Source organism: Ambystoma mexicanum, chromosome 2q (assembly GCF_040938575.1).
Source record: "Ambystoma mexicanum isolate Mex_15411 chromosome 2q, UKY_AmexF1_1, whole genome shotgun sequence".
NCBI lineage: Eukaryota > Metazoa > Chordata > Amphibia > Caudata > Ambystomatidae > Ambystoma > Ambystoma mexicanum.
In genome coordinates this window covers 123,270,915-123,285,211 of record NC_090924.1, presented here as the reverse complement: position 1 = coordinate 123,285,211, position 14,297 = coordinate 123,270,915, and the positions used below count along the sequence as shown (strand labels likewise).

General features: G+C 50.6%; 1 protein-coding gene across 7 annotated transcripts in view; it reads right to left on the bottom strand.

Moving 5' to 3' along the window:
• METTL22 (methyltransferase 22, Kin17 lysine) overlaps positions 1 to 14,297 on the bottom strand; it is a 711,415-nt gene that overhangs the window by 272,590 nt on the left and 424,528 nt on the right. For all 7 annotated transcript variants that reach the window (XM_069647035.1, XM_069647041.1, XM_069647039.1 and 4 more), the window contains one exon: positions 12,693 to 12,773. In XM_069647035.1, the coding sequence (XP_069503136.1) occupies positions 12,693 to 12,773 (81 nt within the window). The remainder of the gene's footprint in view (positions 1 to 12,692; positions 12,774 to 14,297) is intronic.

The following is a 14,297-nucleotide window of genomic DNA, read 5'->3' as shown; positions in this document are numbered from 1 at the left end:
ATTTGCATTTGTGCAGCGAAATTTGGAGGGAGCTGCTGATAGTGCAAAGTCCTACTATGATAAAAAGACATCTGTGAAAGAGTATAAAATAGGTGATTGAGTATATAAGTTTCATTGCGGGAAAAGTAAACATAAAAACCCAAACATTTTTGAGGTATTGCAAGGTCCCTTCGAAATAATAAAGTGTCCAAGGTATAAAATCTTGAAGACAGAGGGTGAGATAGCAACATAGATATTTGTTCACATTAATCAAATTAAGCCCCGTCATCCAAAGCATGAAATGAATAGACTTGAGTAGGAGGAGACGGGTTAGGTGTACTAACTGCATGGGAAAGAAAGCTAGCAGTGAGATAACTGATGAACACAGTAACTTTGTTAACGAATGAGTGAAGAACTGTTGACCATATGATGCATGCATAATAAAAATAACGAGGCAGTGTTTTATTTCATGAGAAACTAAAAATATAGTAGTATAGTAATATAGTTAAAACAAAAACACAAAAGAAAAAGAGTGGGACACTGCGTTTATGAAAAATGCTGAGTCAAATCAATCTATTGTAGCACAATGTGATAAAGTTATTATACATGCAGATCTTTGGAAATGTGTAATAAGGTGGGATATTTATGTTGCTTGTTTCTCTATAACATGTGCATAATTGCAGGTATTCGAAAGTAAAGGATCATATTGTTTGGTCCACAGTTTTGTTTTTGGCCAGGTAGTAGAAAGGGTAAAATTGGTATTGTGCTATGTACTTAATCTGTTCCTTTTCTATTTGATTTAGATACGATTAACTATCATCTTGGCAGGGATCGGAGGTCGCAGGACCGGAGGACGCGAGAGATGATGGATTCCTGGAGTCCACGGGATGAAGCCCCAGGAAAGCCACCGGACCGATACATGGAGGTGAAGACAAATAGACTGGGATGCTAAAAGAGATGAATTCTGTGGAGAGACGTCCAAGAGCACCAGACTGGAAGAATTCCACTGAAGAGATGATGTAATGGAAGTTCGGTGATCAGGACATCTCAGAGGTGTGGTCATGAAGATGGTGAATGCCACCAATGAAACAGTAGTCAGTTGAACTTAATTTTGCAGCGTTGCTGGTGGAGCATAGTATTGTCCTATGCTTTACCAATGGTAACTGAAGATGGTAATAATGGAGACCCACAAGTTTGTTATTTAATTTAATTGTTTTACTTAGTTATGTTAGTCATTTGTTTTATTTATTTAATTTTACTGTTTTGTTGTCATACATATACACTAATGAGAAATGTTTATTTGACACATATATAAAGACTAAGAGGGTCATTCCGAGTTTGGAGGCAGCCATGGTATGGGTAGGCGGAATGGTGACTTACCGGGACATTCCGACCTATGCGGACCCAGTAAATCCCCATGCCAAATACCATTCCCCATTCACATTCGAGCCCCCATAGGGCTCAATGGGAATGGGGAAGGCGCTAATAACGCGGGCCCTTTATTAGCTCCAAGGTCCCTTAACGGGTCCCGCTAAGAACGGCTGGTCAGACCAGCCATTCCTGGTGGGACCCGCTAAGGAACTTCGGAATAGGGTGGTAGGGGGTTACCGGCACCTACATCCTTACCGGTGCTGGTAACCCCTTACCGCCCAACTCAGAATGACCCCCAATGATTGAAAAAGACATTCAAACGCACGTGGACACTTCGGTTGGAAACATACGCGTACAATGTTTTGTTATACATGCATATGCACATGTGTGTGAGGACTCATGGGCCCCATTTGGGATCTGCTTCACTTTTATTATGATTAAGCAACGGTTTGTTATGAAATATTTAAATTTTCATTTTATTAAGATGCTATTATTTCAACCGTGATTCATCTAACAATAATGGAAAAAGAGAGTTTTCTCCAATTATGGGTTTATTAGCCAGAATTGTAGGAAAAAGGAGGGTATGTAGGGATATATTTGGGGATTTTATTGATAATATGCAGTATGCAATATCTAAATGCAGCCATTGCAAAATAGGTGCAAAGCAGTTTTTAGTAACAGCCAGCAGGAAATTTTCAGAGCATTTAGTAAAAACGTTTCAGCACAGTGTGCTGTCATTTTAAAATGCACAGGTGCACATTTTTATAAAGTGGATGTTTTCATGTGTGCGAACTGCATTAGAAATACATAATTAACCTTATACTAATTATCCTACTAATATATTAACTACCCCTATAACATGTTAATGCAATTCGACAAGCACAGTTTAAAATCCACTTTATTTTCCATGAAGAGATGCACACTCTGAAATTCATTCCAGGTGAGTGTTTTCCATGGAGAGCAGAAATATGCCACTGGAAGGAAGGCAAACAGAAACAGTTGCTTTGCAGAGCTGAAATCTTCATTGTCTTGAAAAATGAGGGCTGGTACAGGACACATTCTTTTATTCTGATTGGTAGGGAATGGAGGTGGATGGGCCACGTCAATAGAGGGCTGACTTAAGCTGGAACAGAGGTACAGACTGTGCTTCCAAGGAAATGCGGCCGGACTCCATGAGGGTGTGAGCGCTGGCTACAAACTTAAACAGCTGGGAGCTCCCCACACAAAGAGGTCGAGTTGCAGGCTTTGATGCAAAGGAGTCCTTAGCACTGGGTCTGCGAAACAGCGAGGTCATGCAGATAATGTCCTGACAACGAGAGTTTCAAACTTCACTGGCCTGGGTGAGTTAGTGCCAAGTGAGGAAAAAGAATGAATGGGGGATGACATGATTTGTTGGCAGTGCAGGGAGTTAGAAAAAAAAATAATACTGCATGTTAATTTTTCTCCATGTTTAAAAGTGCTGAACACCAAAATCGTTTTGTTTTTCCAGTGTGCTTGTTGTTATCTTCTTCTCTTTTATATTTTGTAGGCTCAATGCTGTGATATCATGTGGTAAGATGTATTTCTGTTTATAATTGTTATATAATACCGAGTGTACAAAAAACAAAGGCTGAGATTTTGGTGTCATTTCATGCATCTGTGAATCATTTCTACAAAGGGGAATAACAAGGGTTTGATGTTTATACCAGAGCGGTAAGGCATTTGCTAATTTACCACTGTAGCTAAAATAGCAAGCAAGGAAAAGTGAATAAGGAACAAGTTACTTACCTGTAACTGTTGTTCTCCAGCATGGGTCTGGCATGGATTCACATGCTCATGAATATTCCCCGTCGTCAGGCTGGGAATCCTTGGTAAAGAAAAATCAGTATCAGTTTCGTTTCTGATCTGTCTTTCGTAGTAGTAACCAATCACTGATCTCTGCGTCATACTGACCACAGCCAATGACTGCCCTCTCCCTAAGCCCCGCCTCTGGCAGCCATCTTCAGATTTGGTAGCACGTGAAGTGGCAGTATGACCAAGTGAAGAGCCGTAGAGGGGTAGGCGGGAGGGTTCGTTCGCATGTGAATCCATGCCAGACCCATGCTGGAGAACAACAGTTACAGGTAAGTAACTTGTTCCTTCTCCAGCATGGGGTCTGGCATGGATTCACATGCTCATGGATAAAAGAATACCTAGCAGTACACACATGCACAACCACGGGAGGTGGCAAAGGCTCAACATTAAGCATTACATCAAACTCAACATTAAGCAATTCTTACCTCCTCATCAGGCTCACCTTAGGCGAACAGGTTGCGCAGCACTGCTTGGCCGACCCTGGACTCCTCCCTGGAATCCCGATCACTGCAGTAGAATTTCGTGAAGGTGTGCGTCGACCTCCACGTAGCAGCCCTGCAGATGTCCAAAGAGGGCACACCAGATAGGAACGCTGTGGTAGCTGCGATCACTCTGGTGGAATGGGCTCTCGGACGGCCAGGCAGCGGTCGGTTTGCCAACCGATGACAGTACATGATACAGCCGGAGAGCCATCTGGAAATGGAGGCCTTCGAGAGAGCCTTCCCCTGATTGACAGGTCCAAAGTTCACAAAAAGTTGTGACGTCTTCCGAAAACAGTTTGTGCGGTCCACGTAGAACTTCAGCGCTCTAGCCACATCCAGCGAGTGCAAAGTCCTTTCAGCCGGCGACGAAGGCGACGGGAAGAAAACAGGCAACACCAAGGGTTCGTTGAGGTGGAAGTCCGACGGCACCTTGGGCATGAAGGAGGGGTGCGTCCTGAGCACTACCCTCGTGTCGTGAAAAGTCAAGTACGGGGGCTTGCAGGAAAGGGCCTGGATCTCTCCCACCCGTCGTACGGAGGTGATGGCCACAAGAAACGCTGTTTTCCATGACAAGAACTTCAACGGAGCCGAGTGCAGAGGCTCGAACGGAGGTCCCATGAGCTTGGTCAGCACCACGTTGAGCTCCCACGCCGGGGCCGGAGCCTTCACCGGCGGGAACGATCTGAACAGTCCCTTCATGAATTCCTTCACCAGACAATGAGACCACAAAGACGTCCACCCCGTGGTTCTGGTGTATCGGGAGATCGCAACAAGATGAATCTTGATGGACGCGTGCGCCAGTCCAGCCTTGGCCAGCGTCAGTAGGTACGGCAGTACCTGGGGAGCCTTAATCCGCAGAGGGTTAATCTTCTGTGCGCGGCACCAGACAGAGAACCTCTTCCATTTGTGTCCATAGCATTTAAGAGTTGAGGACGCCCTGGCCTTTGCAAGAACCTCTCTGCAGTCGGCCGGTATGTCGTAGCATCCAAACTCTAACGCTGCAGGAGCCAGGCCTGCAAGTTCAGCGACTTCGGGTCGTGATGGAGGATGGCGCCTCCTTCCCTGGAGAGAAGATCCGCGTCCACTGGCAGCTTGATTGACGGGGACGCTGACAAGTCCAGAAGGTCCGGGAACCATATCTGTCTCGGCCACGCAGGTGCGACGAGGATCATCCTGCACCGTGACCTCTTGAGCTGGTTGATGAGCCGGATCAGCAGCGGCAATGGAGGGAACGCATAGAGGGACAGGCCCTCCCAGGGGAACGAGAAAGCATCGCCCATGCTCCTCGGCTGGGGAAACCTGCTGGCGAACCTCCGGCACTTGGAGTTCGCCGCCGTCGCGAACAGGTCGATCTGGGGTGTGCCCCACCGTCGGAAGAGGCGGTCCTCTAGATCCTGTCGTAGTTCCCACTCGTGGCACGAGCGCAGCTCTCTGCTGAGCGAGTCGGCGATGGTGTTCTTTATTCCTGCCAGATGAAACGGCACCAGAAACATCCCTTGGGCGACGGCCCAATGCCACAGGTCCTGTGCCTCCTTGGACAGGGCTGGGGATCTGGTACCGCCCTGCTTCCTGATGTAGAACATGGTGGTGGTGTTGTCGGTGAAGATCCTCACCACCTTGCCCTTGAGGGACGGAAGAAAAGACCTGAGGGCCCAAAACACTGCACGGAGTTCCAGGACGTTGATATGGAGGGACCTCTCCGCCGGCAGCCAAAGACCCCTCGCGTGCAGGTTTTCGGTGTGCGCTCCCCACCCTTCCAGGGAGGCATCCGTGGTCACTGTCTTCTGGTGGTCTGGGGTCTGGAAGTCCATGCCCGCCATCAGATGCGCGCGGGTGCCCCACCACCGGATCGCTCGTCTGAAACTCTCGTCGAGTGTGATCCTGTCCTCGAAGCCGCCCGTCGTCTGGATCCAGCGAGCGTCCAGGAACTCCTGCAACGGGCGCATCCGAAGCCTGCACAGGCGGATGAGATAAATGCAAGACGACATCATTCCGAGGAGGGACTTGACGGACCTCACCCTGGCCGTGTCCGCAACCAGCATGCGCTGCACCTTGCCCAAGATGGCCCTCGTCCTTTCCTCCGACGGAGAAGCCAGAAGCGACACTGTGTTGAGCCTCGCTCCCAGAAACAGTGCGTCTTGAGAGGGCACCAGGTGGGACTTGGCGTAGTTTATGGAGAATCCCAGGTCCGTGAGTAGTTGGACGGTCCTTGCCGTGTGCTCCGCGGCGAGCACCTTCGTCTTCGCTCGGATGAGCCAGTCGTCCAGGTAGGGGTAGACGTGGATCCCAGGCACTTGGTGAACACCCTGGGTGCCGACCTCAATCCGAAGGGAAGGGCTCTGAACTGGTAGTGACGCCCTTGGACCACGAACCTGAGAAACTTTCGGTGTCCCTTTAGGATGGGGATATGGAAGTAGGCATCCTCCAAATCCAACGACGACAGGAAATCGCCCTCCTCCAGTTGACCCAGGACGTGTTGGAGGGTGACCATCCGGAACTTCTGTGCCTTGATGAATTTGTTCAGTCGTCGTAGGTCCAGGATGGGACGCCATCCTCCCGTCTTCTTCACGAGGAAGTATCTTGAGTAAACTCCGGAGCCCCGAAGCCTCTTTGGGACGAGCTCGATGGCGCCCTTCTTGAGCATCGCCTTTACCTCCAAGAGAAGTTGAGGGACGTGATGTTCTTTCCTGGCCACAGGGGGGACGCGCGGGCACCTCTTTAGAAACTCGAGCGTGTGACCCTGAGCCAGGGCGTCCAGCACCCAAAGGTCGGTGGAGATGAACTCCCACGCGCTGACGAAGCTCGCCAGCCGGCCTCCCACCGGGGTGCTTCGGTGGGGGCCCGACCCCACGGCCGGTTCAGTCCTGCTTCGACGAGGCTTTGCCGCCTTGTCCTCCTTGGCGACGACGGCGGGGTCCGCCAGACTTTCCTCGTCCCCTGTAAGCTTCCTGTGACGACGAACGGGCCGCTTGACGGTAGGTGGAAAATCCACCGCTGGAACCTTTGGAGGCACCCTGTTTGCCCTCCGAAAGGGCGGCCGCCGTTGCTGGAGAACCCCAAGAGCCCGGGCCGTCTCCGTGTCCGCCTTGATGGCTTGAAGGGAATCGTCCACTGTTTTCCCAAAAAGGTTGTTCCCATCGAACGGCATGTCCAAGACTCTGGTCTGCACGTCCTGACGGAAGTCAGTAGCCTTGAGCCATCCACGCCGCCTAAGGCACACGCCGTTGCCAAACTGGCAAAATCCAGTGTCAGCGATGTCCGTCGCAATCGTAATGGCGTAGGAAGTCCAGCAGGGGGGCCAGTTTGTACCACAACTCCCTGTCGTAGCGGGCTACGATAGCCAAGGCGTTGGCCGCCTTAATCGTCGTCGCTGCCGACGAGATGACTCTGCGTCCCATCGTGTCCAATTTCTTTCCCTCGCCGTCCGGCGGGGAGGTTGATGTAGAGGCCGTGCCCCCCCCCCCGCTTTCTTCCTGGCCGCCGCGGAGACGACCGAGTCCGGGGTTGGCTGTGCCCGAAGGCACAAGGGGGCCGCGTCCGGGACCTGGTACTTCTTCTCGTACCGATCCCTTCTAGCCGGCGTCGTGGATGGGTTCTTGAGGAGGGCGAGGCCCTCATCCCAAATATCGTCTAGTAGAGGTACAGCGAGGACCGTCTTCCTCTTGGTCTCGCGCCGTTGATAAAGGAAACCTTCCTTCTTCTTCTCTTCCGGGCAGAGCTGGAAAAGCTCGGATGCCCTGGCGATCATGGAGTGAAACGATCCAATCTCGTCGGGCGGGGGAGCCCGGGTGGGAGGTGACGACAGGAGATCCTCGTCGTAAACCTCGTCGTCTGTACCCGTCGCGGCCGTGTCAGTCCCCGTATCATCCCCACGTGTCGTGGACGGGGAGGAGGGCTGAGCAGGGCACGATGGCTGAAAAGGAGGTGGAGGATGAATCCTTCTTCTCTTAGGAGGAGGGCTCCCAGAAGGGCCTGGCTCCGGGTCCCCCGTCGGGAGCGGTTCCTCCGTTGGTGGTAACGGCAGTCTCGTCCTTATCTCCGAGCATAAGGACTGTATAGCCAACAAAATGGCCGCCGAGTTGTATTGCGGCACTGGTTGAGGGAGTTCCGACGGGCGATCAGGAGCCCCATCGGCACCCTCGATGCCCACGTCGTCTTCCACGTCGGGGTCCCTCCCGACAGGATGGCCTTCTTCCACGCCAGAGCCGTGGCCTAAGACTTCGATCATCTCCTCCTCAGAGGTTGAGGCCGAGACCACGACAACCTCCTGACCCCCCTTTTTCTTCTCCGTCGGAGGTTTCACGGGGGTCCTGTCGATGGGCATGAAAGAGGACTCCCTCCGCGGTGGCAGGGAGATTCTGGGCCCCGAGGTCGCCACCACTGGTGTAGCCTCCACAGGCTGAGCCAGGGCCGCCGCGACTGTCTCGATAGAGGCCTTGGCCGGATGGATCAAGGCTTTCACCACCTTAGGTGCGCTCACTGCCTTCTCCTTGGGGGGAGGGTCACCTCCTCGCTCCCCCTCCGATGGGGCCTTAGGGCACGACCCGGGTCTCTCCAGGAGTTTCGCCGGGTGCTCGGCCTTCCTCTTACCCGAGCCAGAGCGTTGGCTCGTGGTTGATGGCGCCGGGGAGGATGCGCCCTGCCTGGCGCCCGTAGAGCCCGACCGTTCGGCGCTCCCGGTGCCAGCGGACTCGCGGTGCTTGGCCTTCTGTTGGACCCCCGTCGCTGGGGCGCCCTCAAAGGTCTTAGAAGACCGCTCGGACTTCTTCTTCTTCTCGCCCGACGGGCTCTTTCCTTCCAGCCAGTTGATGGCGGTCCTTCATGGTCCGCTCCGACATATTGCCGCAAAACGCACAGTCCTTCTCCACGTGCGTCTTGACTTCATGTAGGCAATAAAGGCAAAGGGAGTGTTCGTCCTCCTTAAAGACATTCTGAAGCTGGCATCCAGGGAAGACCCTGAACAGCTTTCCGGGCGTCGAGTTTCCCTTCTCTTGGGCCATGCTCGAGAAGGGCCTGAGAAACTTCTGGAATCCTCCAAAAGCGTGCTCGACGAAATCTTCACCCTTGAGGGGCGTAGAAGAATCCGACACGGGTCCCCGTTGATCGGATAAAGAAACGGTGTAGCTTGAGGCTCTTTTGACCGAAAGAAAGAGCTCGAGAGCAATAGCACGAGGATCCCAACACTTGAACGTGCGGTAAAAATCTGAAGATGGCTGCCAGAGGCGGGGCTTAGGGAGAGGGCAGTCATTGGCTGTGGTCAGTATGACGCAGAGATCAGTGATTGGTTACTACTACGAAAGACAGATCAGAAACTAAACTGATACTGATTTTTCTTTACCGAGGATTCCCAGCCTGACGACGGGGAATATTCATGAGCATGTGAATCCATGCCAGACCCCATGCTGGAGAAATACCTGCAAGGTAGTAAGGTGTGTGTGTGGTGTTGTGAGCCCTTCTTTGCATGCTGAAAAGAAGGCAGTGTCAGATGAGAGACATAGATTACTGGATGTAAATAAGCCAGTAATACCAGCCACATATAATAGGTTGCGTTCTGAATAAACTCACTGGGTTCTCTAAGGGTGCGATAGGTCTGGGGGTTCTCTACAGGCGACCAAGTGATATTCTAATAGAGAGGAAAGATTTGTTTTATGGTGGGGCTGTAGTACAAAAAGCCATGCTCACCATTATACCACAAAAATAAGGTAATTCTGAAAATACCACAAAGTAACATACCACTAAAATTACGACCAACACAAAAGAACACTATATTATCATCAAATAGGGTACTACTAAACTATGTAAGGTCAGTTTACCCCCAGTGTACCACCAAAATATTACGGTAAGAAAATATTGGCAAATACCGAATTTGCCCCAATAAGACAAAACCTCCCACAGGACCCAGCCCCTTTGGCATCGTCTAATACCGACTGGCAGTAGTCACAGGTCGCACAATCCAGGGCGAATCCTACTGTGCTGTGTGTGCTGCTCACAAGTTGTCTGGAGTTTGTTAAACTGCAGGGGTGCAGAGGAGCAGACCACTCTTTACTGTAGGGGTGTATCGCTGCGGGGGCCCCTTGGGAGAGATTGACCAGCTGTCTCCACGGTTCAATCCGGACCGCGCATGTGTGGTGTATCTACTATGTGTCTGCAGATGATGAGGATATATGTGCCTTTCATCAGCTTGTTATCCTTGCTCCGGAGTACCGCTCCGCATGTCAGGGAGGTGGCACCGTGTGTCACATGAACATAACGCTGTATCACACGTATCCTTCAGTCTCAAATCACCTAACGATCATTCTCCATTCCCTTGAGTGGCCTCCGGTGAGGATGCATGAATGGCCTGCCCCCCAGTGTAACCAAAAGAGAGGGGATGTCTTCCCAGTCGCTGTTGTTCGAGGACCTCCTGTACTCTCCACCTCCCTGTGTACTAAAATCTGCGCCACTGTGGCTGGGAGTAAAGTTATTGCCAGGCGGCGTCCTCTTGTGTAGTATCCCTCACGTGTGCCCCCCCCTTGCGTTCCCTGTCAGGCGGCGGAGAGTCCGCAGCACTCATGCGTACTCTCTATCAGGCCGTAGTTAGTCTGCACCTGAAGGTCTCTCTGCGTCGCTCCAGGAACCCTGTGCACGAGACTTTGTGATTCTGTGCACCAACGTCCTATCGCCGGTGTAGTGTGGACCTTATTCGTTAACCCTTATATGTCCCCGTCTTCTAAAGCGCGTGTGTCAGGCTGCAGGTGCGCAAACTCCTCGGGCGTATCGTGGACCTTGCCCTGTCATCGCTGTACCGTGGGGTTGCGATGAGCAATGGGCCGTGTCCCGGTCTCCTCAGGTGCCTGTCACGGATCGCTTGCCTCGTCCTCTCAAGCTGTGACCGCCTCTGGACAATGGGCCTCATTACGACCCTGGCGGTAAGGGGTTTACGCCAGCGTTAGCTGCGCCGACCCCTTACCGCCAATTACGAGGTCCCTTTACGCCATGGCGCTTTTAACACCTGCTTTTAGCAGGTGTTAAAATCCATGGCGCTAAGGGACCATGGAGTTAATTACGCCACCGTAATTTACGGTGGCGTAATTAACGCCTTCCCCACTCCCATTATGCCCTATGGGGCAAAAATGGGAATGGGGAAGGGTAAATGGGGATTGGGGACTTACCGCCCCCGCCAACCTCGGAATGGGGCGGTAAGTCCGCCAACCACCATGGCGTAAACGTAGTTTATGCCATGGTGGTAAAGTCACGGCCCAGGCGGTAACTTACCGCCTGGGTCGTAATGAGGCCCAATGTCTGTTATATGGGCGGTCCGGTAATGTATCTTATGTTTCCCTTTCCTCACGGGGCCAGGGACGTGTTTAAATGGGCGTGTTACTCTGGCCGCACACTGCCGTGTGACAGACGGCCTCTTTATTACGGGGCCCACACCAGCTCTGGCAGGCAATGAGCGCACCTGAGCTGATATGCCTTATTGTCTCGCCTTTGTGGAGTGTCGGGGACAGCCTCGAGGGTATGGTGTTAGGCAGGCGCTCTACTGGTTCCCAGAGCACCCGAAACCCACTCGTGGGTTGAGTCCAGTCAGCCTCGGGCAGCAGTGCTATCGTCCTCCAGCATACGTGGTGGCGCCTCCTCCTGTAACTTAGGTCTGTCGGGCCTACCTGGTGCCGCCTCCGTATCCCCTGTGTGTCTCGTTGGAGCGTTTGGGTTCTTCGGGATAACTCAGCCAATGCAGCTCCGAATCACACCAAATTTTCTCTGTGCCTTTCGGGAGGTTCCATGGATATTCGCCTGCAGGCTTGAGATGAATCGGAGCATAATTCTAAATTTATGATTTCTTAGGCACAGGCTGTCGTAGGAGCTCACGCGGCGAGGTGCATCTCGTCGTGTGCGCAACAGCGCCCCCCACCACAATGGATAGTTGATATATTAATGAGTTGATATCAACATTACTGAACATGAAAATTTGATATTCTGCTTTTCAGACCAAATTGTTGAAAGTACTTTCTGTTCTTTGTTCGCTGCCTGTTTTCGCCAACCCTGCTGGATTTTTGTAACCACTGAATGGCGTGTCCACCTTATCCTATCTTATTTTACTTTTTGAAATCTTTTATTTTGACAACATCAACATGTAAATATTCTCTGTGACAAAATTACTCAGCAACAATGTTCTATTTGGCAGCCTTGAGGACAGCCTAAGGTCAAAACATGTGTCGGCTGCAAGCTGTTATGCGCTTTTTGCTTTTATGCGCTTTTTGATTTTGAATAAATACAGTATTGTTACAATTCAGCACTGAATGAATGAATTCAATTGAACAACTACTATTGAAATCAGTTTAACCCAACGCGATTCACTAATCAAGTAATTAGTTTCCTTTGTCAGTCTGTGGAGGTTACGGGTTGAGCCTCCAGGTATTAGTGATGCTGCGGACTGAGGTTAGATAACCCATAAGTTAATTTTGAGAGTCTGCTCAACCATTAATGTTTCTACCCAACTGAGTCACTCTTTACAAAGTCAACCGCCTGACATTTCTGACCCCTTACAGGAGCCACAACAAAGAGCAGGTAACCCCAGAGCTCCCCAGTGCCTCCAGTGGGCGAAACACTAGCAACCTTGTCACAACACCTTATTAGGGATGGTAAGGAGTGCCTAGCCTTCAGGGCATTTGATAATGCACCATGTTGCTTATTGCTAAAACCTTATGCATGGGCAGTTTGCCTTGAGGCCTATCTGCAACTGTGTGGGATGCTGATTGCCAAGACCTAGTGCATCTTATTCCTGCAAAGGGTGCAATAGCCTGTCAAATGATATTACAATCATGGATGACAAATACTGTATGGTAACCCAGCTAACTTGCAGGAATTATTCGTAAGGAAGAAGAAGAGAAAGGGCAAATGCAGAGTTGATCTGAAGTATGCTGCAAGTTGCCTTAGCGTGCCGCAAGCAGTGTGAATAATGGGCAAAAACAGGCTTTTAACCAAGTTTACCCTTGAGAAACCACATCATTTTTGCAATTGATTAAACATTTTGTCAGTTCTTACCGTCAGCGCAAAGAATCACGGTGGTGTGATCATGCAAGTCAGCAACTTCCTCTTCAGACCAGCTGAACGGGATTTCGGGATCTGCAAAAACACAGAATGTCTAATGAATCTTTTTGCAAATATATACTGTGTATATATAGATACAATGTATACCCCAACTAACTGTTGCGACACTATATGCTGGCGCTGGACAATAGTTTGTTTTCAAGCTATTCAGTCTCCAATATATGATTTTGAAATATTTGCTATCACAATTGCAAGTGAAATAATTTGCACAATTGGTGGCATATAAATCCAAATGTGAAAGCACAATTATCCAAGCATTAGTATTATTCAAAGTTTATTTTTGTGATACAGATCTTTTTTTATTGTTTGCTTGTTAGGCGCTTATACAGCAAGTAAAATACTAGTTCAAAGCGCCCACAGGGCAAAGGTAGTGCAACAAATGACAAACACAATATTAAAGCAGTGGAGGGAAAAAAGGATGAACCTATTATGCCTTGTGAGTATTCAGAACGTGCAAGTGCAGCAAGGAAAAGGGTAGAGAAGGTAAGTGCTGGGGAGTCCGAGCTCATGGGTGAGCCACAGATGAAGTGCTTGGAATGTTGAGTGCTACACGGTCTGGAGCCATGTTAGGTGCAAGTGCGAACCTCCAGGGCGGAGGGTGTGCCAAGGCAAGTGCTGAGGCTAGACAGGAGTTGGGGCGATTGGGTGTGGGAGGACAGAGGCCCTGAGGATGCATAAGGGCCCCAGACACCAATCACAGCAACTGTGAGATTAGCAGGGGAATGAAGAAGGGAAGGGGGAGGATAAGAGGAAAATCTTGAGGAGCTTCCGGAATTTAAGAAAGTCTGCTCCATAGGAGCGAGCCAGCTGAGGAAAGCGTTTGACCACCTACCCTCTGTTTAGCGAAACGCTCTACACACAAAAAGTTGGTGCCAGAGGAACGTAGTGGTCTAGAGGGAGAGTATTTAGTAAGATAAAGTTGAAGATAGTGAGATCCCCAGGCCCAGACAACATTGTGGATGATGCAGAGGGATTTGAATTTAATCTGTGCCCTATTCTGGATTAGCTGGGGGGGGGGGAGGGTGGTTGCAGAGTGGAGGAAGGTAGATTCAGGAGGAGGCTATTGCGTAGTCAAGCCTAGCGAGAACCAGGGCTCAGGGAAAATGGAGCCTATGGGGGAAAGTGAGAAAAGGGAGAATTCCTTTGAGAAGGAAGAGCTGAAAGTGGGACTTCTTGGAAATGTCCTGAGTGTGAGGGAGGAAGGCGAGAGAGGAGTCAAAGATGACTCCAAGGTTTCTGGCTTCAGAAAAAGGGGCAGGGGGAGAGCCCAAGGAGGAAGGCCAGAGGGAAGGGAAGAAGGAGGGAGCAGGGGTCCCGATGGGAAGGATCTCAGTTTTACAGGCTTTGAGGCAGAGATCGTTGGAGGTGCACCAGGACTGGATGGCAGATAGGCAGTCAGGGATGATGGAGGGTGCATAAGGGTCAACAGGAAGTTTGAAAAAGAGTCGTGTGTCGTCGGCATGACATTGAAAATGGAAGGAAAAGGAGGAGATGAGGATTGCAAGATGAGAAAGGTAGATGTTAAAGAGCCAAGGGGAG